Raw genomic sequence first — 15955 nt, 5'->3', positions numbered from 1 at the left:
GGGGCAGTGATGAGAAAAAGTTGAGAAATACTGTGTTAAACCAACCTTGCATTCACTGGATAAATTCATTTTAGTCATGATGTTATTCTCCTTTTCATCAGTCTAAGGATTCTCTTTGATAATAATTTATTTGGGATTCTTGTATCTATGTCCATGATTGGGGTTGACCTGTAATTCTCATTTTGGAGAATATAAGTAAAAATCAGATACACTTTGTCAGGTTTTGGTGTTGAAATGCTAAGCTCATAACATAAGTTGAGTGCTCTCTCTTTTTTGTACTCTGAAAGATTGAAATTTTTTTTTCTTTAAAGTTTGATAGAACTTTTCAGTGAAACCACCTGGCCTGACATTTTCTTATGATAATTTATATATTGATTAACTTTATTTGATGATTATTGGACAAGTCAGGTTTTTAACTTTCTTCTTGAATCAGTTTTGAAGTTATAATTTCTTAGAATGTCTACAGTGTTATCTTTTTTTCAAATGTATTGGTGTAAAGACATTCATTGTTTCTCCTCATTGCCTTCTAAATGTATATAGCATTTGTAATTATGTGCCTTTTTTCATTCTTAAGGTTATTTGTGCCCTCTTTTCTTGATTTTTTCTTGACTATTACATAGTCTTCTTAAAGAACTTTTTAGCTATGTGCTTTTTAATTTCAATAACTTATGCTTTTAGGTTTACTATTTCCTTTTTAATATTCTTTATTTTATTTTGCAGCTCCTTTTGTAACTCAATAAGTCAGAAGCTTATTGTATTAAATTTCAGTTCTTTTTTAATATAAGCAATACAACTGTTCCTGATAGTACTGCTTACTTGCATTCTTAAAATTTTCACATACACTATTTTCATTATTGTTTGGTTCTGAATATTTTCTAATATTCATTAATATTTCTTTGACTAACAAATCATTTAAAAGTATGTTTTTTAGTTTCTAGATTTTTCAAATTGTCTTCTATCTAGTTTAGATAAATAGATGCTAATTATAGCTAGATAAGTGATTTGGATAACTAGAAACTTCATTGTATTGTAATCAGTGTTCATGGTCTGTTTGATACCAGTTTTTGTTTTTTGTTAAAATCGGCTTTATGACATAGCATGTGGTCACTTGCCATAAGAGTTCTAGGTGTGGGTTATGAGAATAGTATTCTTCATCTGTTGGTCTGTGTATGACCATTAGATCAGCTTGTTCATTTTGTTGTTTATGTCTTCTGTTTCCTTGCTGATTTTTCTGCCTGCTTGTGATCTATCAGTTACCGAGAGAAGTGTATTTAAAAATCTCCCACTATGATAATGGACATTTCTTGCTTTCTGCAGTTCTGTTAGTTTTGTATTAATAATTTTGAGACGAAGTTATTAAATATATACCAATTTAGAATTATCATATATCTGATGAATTAAAACATATAATTTTATTGTGGCCCTTTTAGTACTGCTTTTTACTTTATAGTCTATAGGCTACAATATATCAGGTTCTTTTCATTAATATTTTGTCATGTATGACTTTCTCATCCCTTTACTTTCATCATTGACAAATATTTGTATTTTAGATGTGTCTTTTGTGAACAGAATATTGGATTTCATTTGGTTTTTCAGCCTGATAGTCTTTTTCTTTTAGCGGGAACTTTTAGTCCATTTACGTTTATTATCAAGCACTGGTATAGTTTATTCCTGTAATCATATGTTTCTTTTTCTCATCCTTCTTTCAGATTAATTACATTTTTGTTTGTCTAAATTGTCTTTATTGTTCCCTGACCTCTGAAGATCTCCTTACTGAGTACATAATCCTATTTGACAATTATTTTCTGTCAGCTCATTGAAGTGTGTATTGGCTTCTCTTATTGAGAAGGTGGTAGTCAGTCTAATCATCGTTCCTTTGAAAGTAATCTTATTTAAGATCTTCTCTTTGTCTTTGGTCTTGTATAGTTTTGATGTCTACCTGTGTAGTTATCTTTTGTTACTCTGCTTGAGATACCATGGGATTTCTAATTTGACAAATAAAATCTTTCATAAATTCTGGGAAGTTCTCAGTTGGTGTTTTGTTTTGTTTTTAAATATTGCCTCTCATTCTCTCACTCTTCTCCTTAGGAACTCAGGTTATATAGATACCTACAAGACCTTCTCACTCTGTCTCCCATGTGTTTTAAAGATTTTAATTTTAAGTAAGCTCTACACTCAACATGGGGCTCAAACTTAGAACTCTGAGATCCAGAGTCACACACTCTATGCGCTGAGCCAGCCAGGCACCGCTCCCGTGTGTTTTAATCTGTGTTTCATGTTTTCCTCTCTGTTGTTCTATGCCATCTGGACAATTTTGTATTTACAGTAGTATTTTTCTTCTCCAGAAGCTCATTTAGTTCTTTTTCAGTTCTGTATGTTCTTTTCTAATATTTTCATTTTCTTTTCTTCTTGTTTCCTTAAGCATAGTAAACATACTTACATTTCCTGCTTAATAATTCTAGTGTCTGAATTCTTTGCAGGTCTGATTCTGTTCCTCCCCCCCCTTAGAGGCTCTCTGGTTTGTGTTTATGGTAACTTGATTTCTTATGTATTTCATGAATTTATTTATTTATTTGTTTGTTTGTTTGTTTATTTATTTATTTATTTATTTATTTAATTTTTCCATGTGGAACTGAGGAACATTCTATCTGGGAAGGCTGGCTTTGAGGTATCTTCCTCCAGAAAGGCTTACTATTTGCTTTTCCCAGGTGCCTGAGGCCACTACCAACCTGGAAATACTTCAACTATGTTCTCAGACTGGAAGGTTTTCAGACCACACAAGTAGTTTTAGCTGCAAGCCCCTATGTGGGACAGCCTATAGTTATAAATTCTCAGGAGATTTCTTTTCTCTACCCTGCACCCAGACTTAAGGCAGACAATTTTCTTTGCCATTCTTATCAGGGGGGGTGGGACTTATTCCTAATTTACCCTTGAACGGATTCCTTTGGGAATTCAAGCTTCATGCATCACATCTTCTGGTAGATTTCCCATCTTGAGTTAGCCATAGGTTTTTCCTCCTTTTACCTTCTTCACAAGACATTTTTAAAAACTCAAACTCAAGAGTCTCCCATTTGTTCAAAGCCTCAGGGTATGAAAATCAGGTTGTGTGCTGTTTACCATTTTGGGCACTAAGTTGAACTTGGCCTCTGACAATTCGTTGCTTTCTTGCTCACCCTGTAATGTATTTTAAATAATGTTATTACATTTTGCCTAATATTTTAATTTTGTTTCCCCAGTAGTTTAAAGTGTCTAACCCATGATACCATAGGAAATAGCAGTCCTATAAAAAGCCTTTACAAGTTCAGCTTTGCTTTTGGCTTTTTGGTTGTTTATTTTTTCTTCTTTAGCCTTTTGAGTTTTATAGGTACAAATGTAGTTTTAACAGTATATACTTAGCACAGACTGTTATGAGTGATTTCGGGTGCTTCTGTTGACATAACCAATAAATATTCATTGAATACCTATTCACACCAGGCATTATTCTAGGAACGGGGGTGCAGAAGTAAGCAAAATTTACCAAAATCCCTGCCTTCCCACCAAGGAGCTTAACTTCTAGTAGGGAAGGCACTGGATATGTAGTACATTAAATGGTGATAATGCTAAGGAGAAATGAAGCAGAGAAGGGACTTTGCATCTTTGGAGAGAACAGCTCAGGAATACCTTACTGAAAGGGTAACATTTTTAAGGAAAAAGCAGGGGTGAGCCATAGCATTCCAGACAGAGAAGACCTACATGTCTTGTAAATGTCTAAGAGAATACAGAATGAAAATTCTCTGTGGTTTCATATTTGTTCCGTGTCACATATATTGCTCTTTATTCTTTTTTCCCAATTTTCTCTCTCTCTTTTTTTAAAGATTTTATTTATTCGACAGAGATAGAGACAGCCAGCGAGAGAGGGAACACAAGCAGGGGGAGTGGGAGAGGAAGAATCAGGTTCATAGCGGAAGAGCCTGATGTGGGGCTCGATCCCATAACGCCGGGATCACGGCCTGAGCCGAAGGCAGACGCTTAACCGCTGTGCCACCCAGGTGCCCCTTTCCCAATTTTCTCTTAACCCAAATTTCTCTTAAGTCAACTCTGTAATTTTGAATCTCTAGCTAGGAGAACTAACCTCCCACCCCTTTTTTAAGATTCTACTTCTTTTATTTATTTTTGAGGGAGGGGGAGGAGCAGAGGGAGAAGGACAAGCAGACTCTGCACCGAGCACAGAGCCCACACACGCTCAATCCGATGACCGCGAGATCATGACCCAAGCAGAAGTTGGCCATTCAACCGACTGAGCCACTCAGGCGCCCCAGAGAACTGACCCTTCTTGAACAAGCTATTTAACCTCTCTTGCGTCAGTTTTCCCTTGTGTCAAATAAGACCACTGCCTGTCTCTCAGGATTGGAGGTGAAATGAGGTAACATTTGTAAAAATGCCTGGCATTTCATGAGGACTCAAGAAATGCTAGTTCTTTCTCTTTTGTTCTTTCTTCCCCATCCATGCTCCTTCTGGCACTTGTGTTTAGTACTTATCACTAAATTTGTAGTAAGACCCTCGTGTAATGCCATGGAGAAACCATGTGGTAGGTTATTCACATTAGAAAATTTCATTTAAAGAAAAGAAACTTCCTGAAGTGGTTTTGAAAGGCTGGATTTGGTGCTCAGGGCTCAGGAGAGAAAGTCAAGCCCTGTGCATCTCCCCCTGGAAGTTCTCCTTCATTGTATTACAGATCAGCAGCCCCAGGAAATCTCAATTTGTATATGTAATGGTCTGCAGACTCTCCAGTTACAGTCAGGCTCAAGCAGAGGCATATCACATTCTTAGGCGAATACATACATATTCACCTATCTTCTCTTATCCCTTAACCTAACCTCGCTCTGATTTTGCAGTGTAATTTGGTGAGTTTTCTTGAGATTGTTGGCATGCCACTAAGAATGGAGGCAGGGTAAGGGTGAAACTGTAGGATTCATGAAGTTTTGGGTTGGATGAAGCTGAAATCTCTGTTCAGAAATAGAGGTAGAGCTGAAAATCAGTACTTTTCTTTAGTGAGATTTTCTTCAATATGAGAGTCATGAGACCCCCTTCTTTGTGGTACTGGTTTTGATACTGACTCACCTGGGGCTCTCGGTCATTTCCCCCCGTCTATCATAAGTGATATTTCCATCATTTCCTTGCCGTGTCTGGCTGTCAAGATTTCATAGGATCTGAGCACCATCAAGTAAGACAAGCACTAAAGACAAACAGCACAACTATTTATATTGTACGCTTTTGGTTTTTGGTCTGTCCCCAGCCCTACCATTGACCATGCCCTGCTGGACGTGCCCTTCCTTCGACTCCCTGAGGAGATGCCCTCTGACCTCCGAGAGCAGCTGGACCACACGTTCTGAAGACACCAGTAGTCCTAGTTTTGATCCCTCGTACACAGACCTGCAGCTCATCGGTGCCGAGGAGCAGATGAGTGGCAAGGCTTCTCAGGCTGACTCGACTGGTAAGATGGAGCCCAGAGGGCTTATGCATAGCACTTTCAGTGACCTTTGGCCGGTCCTAAAATCTCTCCAGCCAGCTTTGTTTGCAGAATGGGTTCAGTGTAGCAGTCATCCCGTCAAAAAGCTAGAATAGAGTGGTTCAAAATTGCATTAGGAGAAAACACGTACACAGACTGGTGGATTGGTTGGCAGAGTGTTAATACTGGGAAACCATGTGACATTATATCTTAATGTGCTGTTTTCTACTATTCAGTACAAGTACTGTTTCTTGTCAGTTTATTTTCTCCTTGGATGACCGAACCATATGTAATATGCACAAGGCTGAATCTTTCATCCACTCACCTGTGCACCTTCCCTTTTCATCAAGAGGGAAGTAGACTTAAGCAGAGAAAAAGCAAATGCTATGTGAAGCAGAATGAGAATCCGGACTCAGCCACTGTGTCCAGACTACAAATAATTTTGTGGTTATGTTTATTCTGTTGTGCTTGAATCGAGCTATACGCCAGTCTGTAACATCCCATGGTCTCATTTATTAAATTTCTAGTAGGTGTGAGAAGGATGCTGCCTGGCTTTGCAGGTAGAATAAGGGCCTGTTAACAAGCACTGTACTTGGGTTAGATTTAGGATGGCATAGGATAGATGTATTGTGTTCTTGGTGTTTCTTTTATTTGGTCCAAGGGATTATTTTCCTTTGAAAGTGGTAGAGTTACCGATAATTCCTCTGTGGATGAATTTGCCAGGTGTGTCCAACAGTATTTGTTTTTCTTTCTCAAAAACATTGTTTAGGAATTTGTCTCTGGATCATTTTTCAAATTTAGGTAACGTTTGTCTCTATGCTGTGTGTTATTGGAGGGGTCTACACATAGAGAGAGAGATTTCTTGCAGACTAAAGGATTCAGACAGGATTTGGATTGGTATTTGATAATACTGCAAAGAATCCTAGTTTATCACAGTCTCTCTTCACAAGCCACAGACCCTTAGAGCATTTTGTTATCATACACTCTCCATTCTGGTTAATCTCTGTGGCTGATGATCACTGTCAGTGGCTGAAATGTGTCCCTACAACCCGTCTCCACTGTGAGGAGCCTTTCGTGGTGGAAAGGCACCATCAGAAGCTGAGGCGGTTGGGAAGAGGCTGTATGCCGCCCCACTCTTCGCGGCTCCTTGCTCTCAGCTGCCTTTCCCAGCCTTCCCATGAGGAGCACGCAGGCTCGGGTTAGACAGCTCAGATCCTCCTCCTTCCATTTACTAGCTTTGTGACCTTGGTCAAGGTCATTAATATCTTTATGACTCCATTTCCTCACCTGAAAAGTGGAGTTAATAGTCCTACTTACCTTGTTGTTGTCCGTTCCAAGTGAGACAGTTTATGTAAGACAGCTTACGTGATGCCAGACACAGAAGTGATCAGCATGGACTTGGTTTCTTCCCTCTCCTGCCCTGGGTTCTTATAGCTTTAGAGAGGGGGAGGTGGGCTCCCTACCGTGGCAAAGTTAGGATCTCTAGGCTCAGGCTGTTTTTTTCCGGTGACCTCTCTACTCAGATGAAAATTGCTTCAATTCCTAGAGGTTCCAGTGATGAAAATCAGAGTCCTACTCTGAGCTGGACATGATTAATCTGTCTCCACAGCTTATAATTATTTTCAGTGTCTCGCTTTTCTGAAGGCACATTAACAGTATTACAGTTCCCACTGAGAGAACCTCTTCCCTCATTGTTCTGGTCAAGGTCCTGGCAGGAGGCAAATGGCATCCTCAAAAAAGGTTTATCTGGAGAGGGTTTAATGAAAGGACTGCTCACAGAGGCAGCAAGAGCTAGAATCGTGGCAGAGGGACTGCCTGACAGGTGCTGTGGGTGTAGGAAGGACAGAGCCACCTCCAGAGAGTTGGTGGAGTGGGGAGTGAGGGCAGAGTAAATGCCCAGCTCTTGTGCTGGGGCTTCCCCCTGGCAGAGCCCAGCTGGAAGTCAGAGGGCAGCCCACAGAGGTCAGCCCACAGGCCGTAGATCTGCTGGAGAAGGGGGGGGAATGGATTTGGGGTGAGCGTGCAGGTGAAGCAAATGCAGACTAGCCCACACGCTTTAATCTCTACCGGGAGCTCAGTAGCCTGTAGTCTAGGGTCACTCTGGAGAAGCAAAGGCCAAACTAGGACAGTAGAATGAGGAGTGATGCTCTTAGTTCCCTCCTTCAGCGGGGGACAGTTTCTGCAGCTACGGGAGGCTAGAGGTACGGCCTTTTGGCAACCATCCTTTGTTACAGAAGTAATAATAAATCATAGCCCCACTTCCCGAGTCAGTGCTGTGTGCTGGTATATGACGTGTATCATCTTGGGCCTTGACAACAGTCCTGCAGGGCAGATATCTTTCTCCCCATTTCCTAGTTGATCCTGAGTCTGGAAGGTGAAGATGCTTGTCTGAGACAGTACCACTAAGAAATGGACGACGCTGGATTTCAACCAACATTCCAAAGCCTTTTACCATGATTCCCAAACCCGGCCCTGCCCCAGAGTCATTGTGTTTATCTTTTCGCTGTCTTGCCTTCCGGACCTTCTGTACAGACACACGTACTTTGCCATGGGGTTTATTTTTTTCAATTTTTAAAAAAGATTTATTTATTTGAGAGAGAGCGTGTGCACACACGAGTGGGGGAAGGGGCAGAGGGAGAGAATCTCCCAGCAGACTCCCTGCTGAATGAGGAGCCCCATGTGGGGCTCGATCTCACAACGTATGAGCTCAGGACCTGAGCCGAATCCGAGAGGTGGATGCTTAACTGACTGAGTCACCCAGGTGCCCCAACCATGGGGTATATTTTTGACAGAAATAGAATCAAAAGGTTTTTAAATAAGATGTGTAGTAGGTGGCGTCTGAGGAAAAAGTTCATGTTCCCTTAACAGATATGAGTGCTTCTGGATAACTGCTGTTTGCCTGCGGTGTTGTGTTATGTAAACAAGTTTCTGGACACTCCACGTTGAAAAGAAGTCTCCTCACTCTTTAGTAATCAGCCAAGGGCCCAGGTTGGCACAGGGGAGTGCCTCCATCTCCTTCCCACCTCACCTCCACCTGCTCTTCCAGGCCCACAAGTGGCAAGCAGCGTGCCTTGGGGCCCTGGAAAAGTGAGAGGCCGTGACTGGCCCAGGCTGTATGGACAGTGTTTGGATGCAGCCCCAGACATAGAAACCTGGGAGCCTCTTTTTGAACAGCCTGACCTGTGTAGTCAAGGTGGACTTCAGCTTTGAAAAGCCTTTAACTCATCCTGGATAAGGAAGAACAAGGTTTAGGAGAATGACCAGATATTTCTGAACCTGTGCCATTTATCTTTCTACTTCAGTAGTAGGGAATTTATAAATGCTTTCATTTGAGCTTTTGAGAGCTTTGAAGAAATCCAGACACACTGGAAAGCCCCCCAGTCAGGTGACTACCTGTCCACCACCTGGCACCAGGTCCGTGCCAGTGGTCAACCTCTTGGAAGGCTCTACTGGGAGGCCGGGTGGTTCAGTGAGGGTAAACTAAATCTTCATGAGGGTCGGGAGCAGACTCTGGTCTGTTGCTGGGCACGTCCTCTCCCTGGAGCTGCCGTTCCTCGTCCATGAAGTGGGGCCGAGTGTCCCTGCCCAGGCCGGGCGACACGGTATGTGTGGAGCTCCTTTATGCACTGCAGAGTGTAGCAGGAATTTTTTTTTTTTAAGATTTTATTTATTTATTTGACAGAGAGAGACAGCCAGCGAGAGAAGGAACACAAGCAGGGGGAGTGGGAGAGGAAGAAGCAGGCTCCCAGTGGAGGATCCTGAAGCGGGGCTCGATCCCAGAACTCCGGGATCACGCCCTGAGCCGAAGGCAGATGCTTAATGACTGAGCCACCCAGGTGCCCCATTGAAAGACAATTTTTACCTATTTTTTGAGAAGCATCTATATTAAATTTCACAGCTCTGGCCTCGTGTCCCTTTGACATGGGAAATAAGGATAATACTACCCCAAAGGGGACGGTAAACCGTACGCGTGGTGGGATGAGACCTGAGAAGGGTTTTGCGGTCTTCAGGAGTGAGCCATGGGGACGTGCAGAGAGGTGCTGCGGGAAGTTCGGGGAGTTACTTTCTGTACCAAGGGCTTGAGGGTCCTGGGGAGGAGCTGCCTTGGGGAGACTTTAGGTATTTATCTGCCCCTGCCGCATGCCTTTTAGCATTGCAGAAGGAGGTAGAGCGGGAAGAATTGCAGCCTCCATCGGGAGCTCCCTGTGCGAGCCTGCAGCTGGGGCAGAAGCTCTGTGATTCATCTCCTGTGTGCAGAGGGTTACAGGGGCCTGGGCCCAGCCTGTTTACCTTGGCCCCATTGCTCGCTGCTGGGCCGCAGCAAGCCACGGACTCCTCCCGTCATCTGCAGAAGGGCTTCTGCAGGGGTTTGGCGATCCCATCCCCAGCATACTTGTGGGAGGGCGAGACTCTGTGATCAACCTGCACTTTCTTCTCATTTTCTCACCAAGGGGGTAATTAGGAGGAGGAAGGCAAACAAATCCCCTCACCTTGGTTACATCACAGGGCACGGGCAGAGCGGGCGGGCACGTTGATATCTGCTCTGGGATTCAGCTCTCCAGAGCAAATGGCAGGAGAACTGGGAACAGGCAAGATCTTTAATAACACTTGTTTCCTCTCTCACCCCCTGCCTCCCCGGGGGCCCCCTTTCCCTGGATGACAGGCACACCCTGTCATCTTCACCAGGCAGCCTCGCTCTGTAACACCAATAGTTTTACACGGGATGATAAACAGGAATAGTGTCGGGGGAATAAAAATAAGTCTTTGGAAGTTGGTGGCAAGCAGGAAAGAGAAAACACAGAAATGTTTGCAGGAGCACATGCTGTTGTTAAGTGATGGACTTCCATTTTGATTTTCTTTGATATACAGGGTAAGTGGAGAGTTCAAGTGCAGGATTAGAATGCTCAGTTTGCATCAAGCCTGGATGAAGCACATAGCAGGTGTTAATAACTGTCCGTTGAATGGATCCTTGAATGAAAAGAGGGAGACCTCGGCGGGGGGAGAGTCGTCTGCATCCCAGACATCTGTGTCCCATTTGCATTTAAGAGTCCAGCATTCCCCCCAAGTGTATCCCATGTGGCAGTTCAAGAAAAACCGAGGTGCCAGGGGCCAGTATGTTAGGTCATGCTGGGCCCCCTCTGATGGAGTTTCACAGGAGTATTAGATTATTAGAGACTTTCAGAAGTTCTGAAATTGTATGTAGTGTGTATATGTGTAACTTCGATGTATACATATATGCACATAATTTCTGTGTGTACCCATACACACATATATTTATATGCTTATGAAAACACATTTAGCCTTCCATTAGCCCATACTGCCTCCCTGGTTAGATCTCAATGTTCAGAAATCCAAACATACATACACATTGGCAGATTTGACTTGGAGGTTTGTGCCACTGCTAAAGTGTTGGGAAACCAGAGAAACCAGAAACAAATATTTCGATGAATTGGTCTAGATTTACAAAATGAGCCCTGCTGTGTCTCATGCTCTGCTACACCTCTTGGCCTTTTTTTAAAATTCTAGATTCAGCAGACCCAAGACTACTACATTTTGTCAGACTTTCTTTGTACTTAAACCCTCGTGGCTTTTAAAACAAATGTAGATCGTATGTTCTTGCTTCATTTGCATTGACCTGATCACAGTGGAATTCTGCCAGAGCAGTAGGATATCCCCAGGGATTTTGGACTTTTTTTTTTTCTTTTTCCTCAGAAGCAAAAGTTTATACTAGGTAGAAAACTATGGACTTGAGACCTCAATTTTTGTGACAAGAACTTTTTAGATGCTCAAAACGTTTCTCTGGTTGTTTTTAGTTAAGGATGGTGGGAGAGCATCATCAGGGCTGCATGACTCCTTATAGGGTGTGACATGTTTCTCTGTTGTCAGTTTTCTCCTAGTCCTGCTGCAGCTGGTTAGAGCATTAGACAGGACTGGGGGGCCCAGATTCCCAGTAAACAGTAATTATCATTGTGCATGATGGGGTCATAGGGGGTTTCTTGTTCTCAAGACACATTCGTATTTCATGACCTTTTTTTTTTTTTTACCTTGAATATATTTTCTTGGAAAACAAAAATGAAGTTAATGTGTTTTTAAAATTCTTTTGCCTAGCTACAAATTTCAGCAATATTTGTAGTCTTCCTGAACAGTAGTCTCCTCCTCAAAATCAAAGAACAGTAGAACAAATTACATCCTTTTTGTCTTTCGTTAATATATATAAATTTGGCCTCATTTCTGTATTTAGGGTGCCCCAGGATCCTTGATATTCTTGTCTCCATTAAGTTGTGCATTTTGTATTTTAATCAGTGCTGAAAAACAAACAAAAGAAACCCCTCTAATGACTGGTTTCTTGGAAGTTTCTCCAGAGAGGTTCAAAAGTTTTTCAGAAACACGAATGTTTGTTGAGTAAAACTGGCATTTTACCAGTTGTTACAGATACAAAAATGAGTAAGTTATATCCCAGGACTCCTACAAAGAACTGATAATCTGAGAACAGGTTTTTTTGCCATTAAAAGGATTTTCATAAAGGGGTGCCTGGGTGGTTCAGTCAGTTAAGCGTTGAACTCTTGGTTTCGGCTCAGGTCGTGATCTCAGGGTCATGAGATCGAGCCCCGAGTTGGCCTCCACACTCAGCCTGGAGTCTGCTTGATATTCTTTGCCTGTCCTTCTCCCTCTGGACCTGCCCCTGCTTATGCTCTCTCTCTCAAATAATTTTTTAAAAAAGGATTTTCATACATAATTTTAATTTTTTTAAAGATTTTATTTATTTATCTTGAGAGAGAGAGAGAGCATGAGCAGAGGGAAGGGGCAGAGGGAGAAGCGGACTCCCTGCTGAGCAGGGAGCCCAACATGGGACTCCATCCCAGGACCCTGGGATCATGACCTGAGCCAAAGGCAGATGCTTAACCTACTGAGCCACCCAGGCGCCCATCATACATAATTTCAAATAGTTTCTATTTATAGAATAACTGTTATGTGACAGGAATGTGCTACACACACACACACATTATCTCATTCAGTCCTCACAATCTTAAAAAAGTAGATATTGCTACCGCAATTTATGGATGCAAAGACAATAGCTAAAGAGATTAAACGGTTTGGCTAAAGCCATACAACTTAAAAGAGTAGTGTTGGGATTCAGCCCCGCTCTCTTCTCGGCTCACCTGCCTGGTGCCTGGTACGGTGAGAGGCGGTGTTTATGACCCAGTGAGCTGGGGAAGTGGTCATGGAGAGCCTTCCGCAGACCTGCTCCTGCCTCCTGTGTGTTCCCAGGGAGCTAAGTACAAACCTGCCTTATACGCTCATCTCGTTGGACACCCGTGACTCGTTTAGGGGTCCCACTGGACCGAGGCCTTCTTGGAAGCAGGAACCACATAATGTTCACTTTATATTCTCAGCACGCTGCCTGGCACATTGAAATTATACAGGGGATCTTTGTGGAAGAAATGAACTATTCTGATGTAGGGCTGTAAGACCCTTCTTCCCAAACCTGTTCTCCAGTTACTGAGGCCTAAAGGTGTTTGCCAAATTGAAATGTGGCTTCATGATGGGAAGGAATGAAAAGAGAATAGGAGCATCTAGTGTGGAAGGAGACCTCTTTTCTCATGTTTTCAAATGTTAGGCAACTCTCCAGTAGTCTCCATTCATTTTGTTTTTCCTGTTCTGTTTTGCGGGATTATTATAACCTTTTGAATGTTTTTTAAAAATCCATGCACGTGACTGTATGTGGCTATGGTGGGAAGGGGGGTGCTCCCTAAGTTGGGAGTCTCAGAGTCTCGCCTACCTTACACTTTCTGCATGTCCCTTCCCTGCTCACCATCTCAGACACTTCAGAGACGGTGAGATGGGGAAGGCTTTTCTGTGGTGGCGAAATGGGTTCTTGTGGCTGTTGAACCAACTGTGTGGAGTGAAATCTGAGAAAGGGAGGCAGAGCGTAAGATGCTGTGTTCCAGGGGCGCCTGGGTGGCTCAGTCAGTTAAGCGTCTGCCTTCAGTTCAGGGCATGATCCCGGGGTCCTGGCTCTTGGCTCAAACGGGAGTCTGCTTCTCCCTGTCCCTCTACCTCTTCCCCCACTCGTGCATGCACCCTCTCTCTCAAATAAATAAATAAAATCTTTAAAAAAGATGCTGTGTTCTAAACTAGATATTGTGCGACCATTTAATTAACAGCCTGTGGCCTCCAGCCAGAGATTCTGCAAGTCCCTTGTAGAGGTGCCAAAGCGGTAATCCTAAAGAGGAGGTGACAGCTGAAATGCCTTTTATTGATCACCTCCTGTGCTGTTCTTTTTGGTTTTATGATCCTCCTTTTATAGATGAGGACACCAGCCCCAGAACGACACATTAGTTAAGTGACAAAATTGGGATTCACCCCAGGCTTGTCAACACTCTGCAGCTCACCCAGTCTTATAGGGCTGAGTTTAAGATGTTGTGTCCTTTCTGTTCCACAGAGGTGAGCAAAACTGGGTATTCACAACCATGTAGAATGCAGAGGGTCCATGAATTTGGATGATAGGTCTTTATTGTCTCTCACCTCTAGGGAGGTTAGTGAATGAGCATTTCCATTGATTATGGATGTAGGAAACAAACCCCATTGGTATTAGCAATACTGCCCACTTAATCATCAACAGAAATCACAGGTGTTTCCATAGTACGTTAGAGTTACGACACACATCACAAAGGATCAGTTATTTCATTGCTCCTTGGAAAGCATGGTAGTTATTGATTGTATTACTGGTAGGTTTAATATGCTGTGGTAATCCAGGTAACGTATATGGTGGCCTGGACTAGGCAACTGGATTAAGTTACAGGAAACTGAACAGATTCAAGAAACATTTAGTATTTAGAACAGACGGAATCCCAGTCATACTGTTTCTCCCATTAGGCTTCAAAATGTTCCATTTCTAAGTCTCTACTTACTCTTGCTTTTTACCCTGATAACTCCTTTTGTTCCCATGTAACAAAGTCCTACTGATTGTTTAAGATGAAATTCAAGTGAGGTTTTCTCATGCAAAGTCCTTACTTTGTGCCTTGTATGGTCCTAAAGACTGGGCATTCCAGAGTGAGCTACCCAGAGGGAGTTCTTCCAGGAGCTGGAGTTCATGGTCCCTGTTCCACCTCTAATGTTTTGGTGGCATGGTTCTTTCATCTTCCTACTGGAGTCAGGTCCTTGAGGGCAACAATGATATTTTCATTCTTGGGTTGTCCCAACAGTCTGGGCTCCAGCACAAAGGCCTGGAACTAAGGAGATGTCCGGTTTTTAGTTTCATCTCTCTTTGTCCAATTGCATCTGTAGGATATCCTTGCCTCTGACCTCAGAAAAGAAGAAAAGCTTGGCTTCAGACACATTGGTCCCAGGTACACCTATCTAGAAAGAGAACTTAGGAAAGTAGAAGTGAGTTTATCAGGTCATAATTTTGAATTCTTTTACAGAATATTTTAAATGTATGTCATCAAATTCGCCCATTAAGGATGTTACCTCACACTTCAAGTAGCTTCCCTGATGAGTGATAAACGTCACTGATTGAAAGGAGATTTGAAATTGCTCACTAAAGCTCTTGTGCAAATCCCTCTACACCCAGCAAAGTTGGGCTTCAAAAAGAATTATGAGCTCTGCTTTTTTCAGGTGATCAAATGCTAACTCGAGCACAACAAAATACCAGTGGACATAGAGTGCCCAGACGACAGAGGCTGGTATGCCGTGCCCTTTCAAGTGTTCGTTGTCATTATTCCTGAAGCTTTCTGGAAATAGATGTCTTTGTATTTGGTTGAGGCTCATAATAATTGGTTTGGATTCTTTAACTATCACAGACCTTTACAGTTAGAATTTAAGAGATTACTTCATGTAAGACATTACTTCAGGGTCTTCATTTTATGGGGGAAGAAGTCAAGGCCCAAGTATTAGCAGCAGAGCCAAGCCTCATAATTCCTTGTCCCTCACCCACCATTTGAATTATTATTATTATTTTTAAGATATTTATTTCTTTCTTTTAACGAGCAAGTGGTTGAGGGGGATTGCAGAGGGAGAGGGAGAGAGAACCTCAAGCCGACTGTGCTCTGACCGCAGGGCCCAATGTAGGGCTCGATCTCATGACCTGAGCAAAACCAAATCAGATGCTTAACTGATGCTTAATCAGGTTGCCCCCCTTTGGATTACTTAAAAAGAGATTGGCCAGGCACAACTGGCTCTTTTTCATTTCATTCCTTTCTGAATGTTTCATCTTCTTTTTCTTTTCTTTTTTTAAATTTTTCTTGAATTAAACAATGGATCCTCTTTCTTGAGGGTTCAATTCGCTCATGAAAAAGAGCGGAGGAGCCAGTGGAGATGCAAGGCCCCTCAGATCCAAGGAACCTTTTTTTGTTTTTGTTTTTTCCTTACTAATTTTGACACCAGACATGACCACGGAAAGTCTCTTGTCTCCCAAGCTAATGTGTTTTAGATCACACAACTCTTTTCCTGGTCCTGAAGTCGGGG

At 42.5% G+C, this 15955-nt stretch overlaps 1 protein-coding gene across 4 annotated transcripts in view; it reads left to right on the top strand.

The window, feature by feature from the left end:
* STON2 (stonin 2) overlaps positions 1 to 15955 on the top strand; it is a 147941-nt gene that overhangs the window by 52279 nt on the left and 79707 nt on the right. For all 4 annotated transcript variants that reach the window (XM_034642805.1, XM_034642804.1, XM_011223760.3 and 1 more), the window contains exon 4: positions 5276 to 5473. In XM_034642805.1, coding sequence (XP_034498696.1) covers positions 5276 to 5473 — 198 coding nt within the window. The remainder of the gene's footprint in view (positions 1 to 5275; positions 5474 to 15955) is intronic.

Source organism: Ailuropoda melanoleuca, chromosome 14 (assembly GCF_002007445.2).
Source record: "Ailuropoda melanoleuca isolate Jingjing chromosome 14, ASM200744v2, whole genome shotgun sequence".
NCBI lineage: Eukaryota > Metazoa > Chordata > Mammalia > Carnivora > Ursidae > Ailuropoda > Ailuropoda melanoleuca.
Note: the sequence above shows the minus strand (reverse complement) of the source record. Positions and strands in the feature narration are given on the sequence as shown.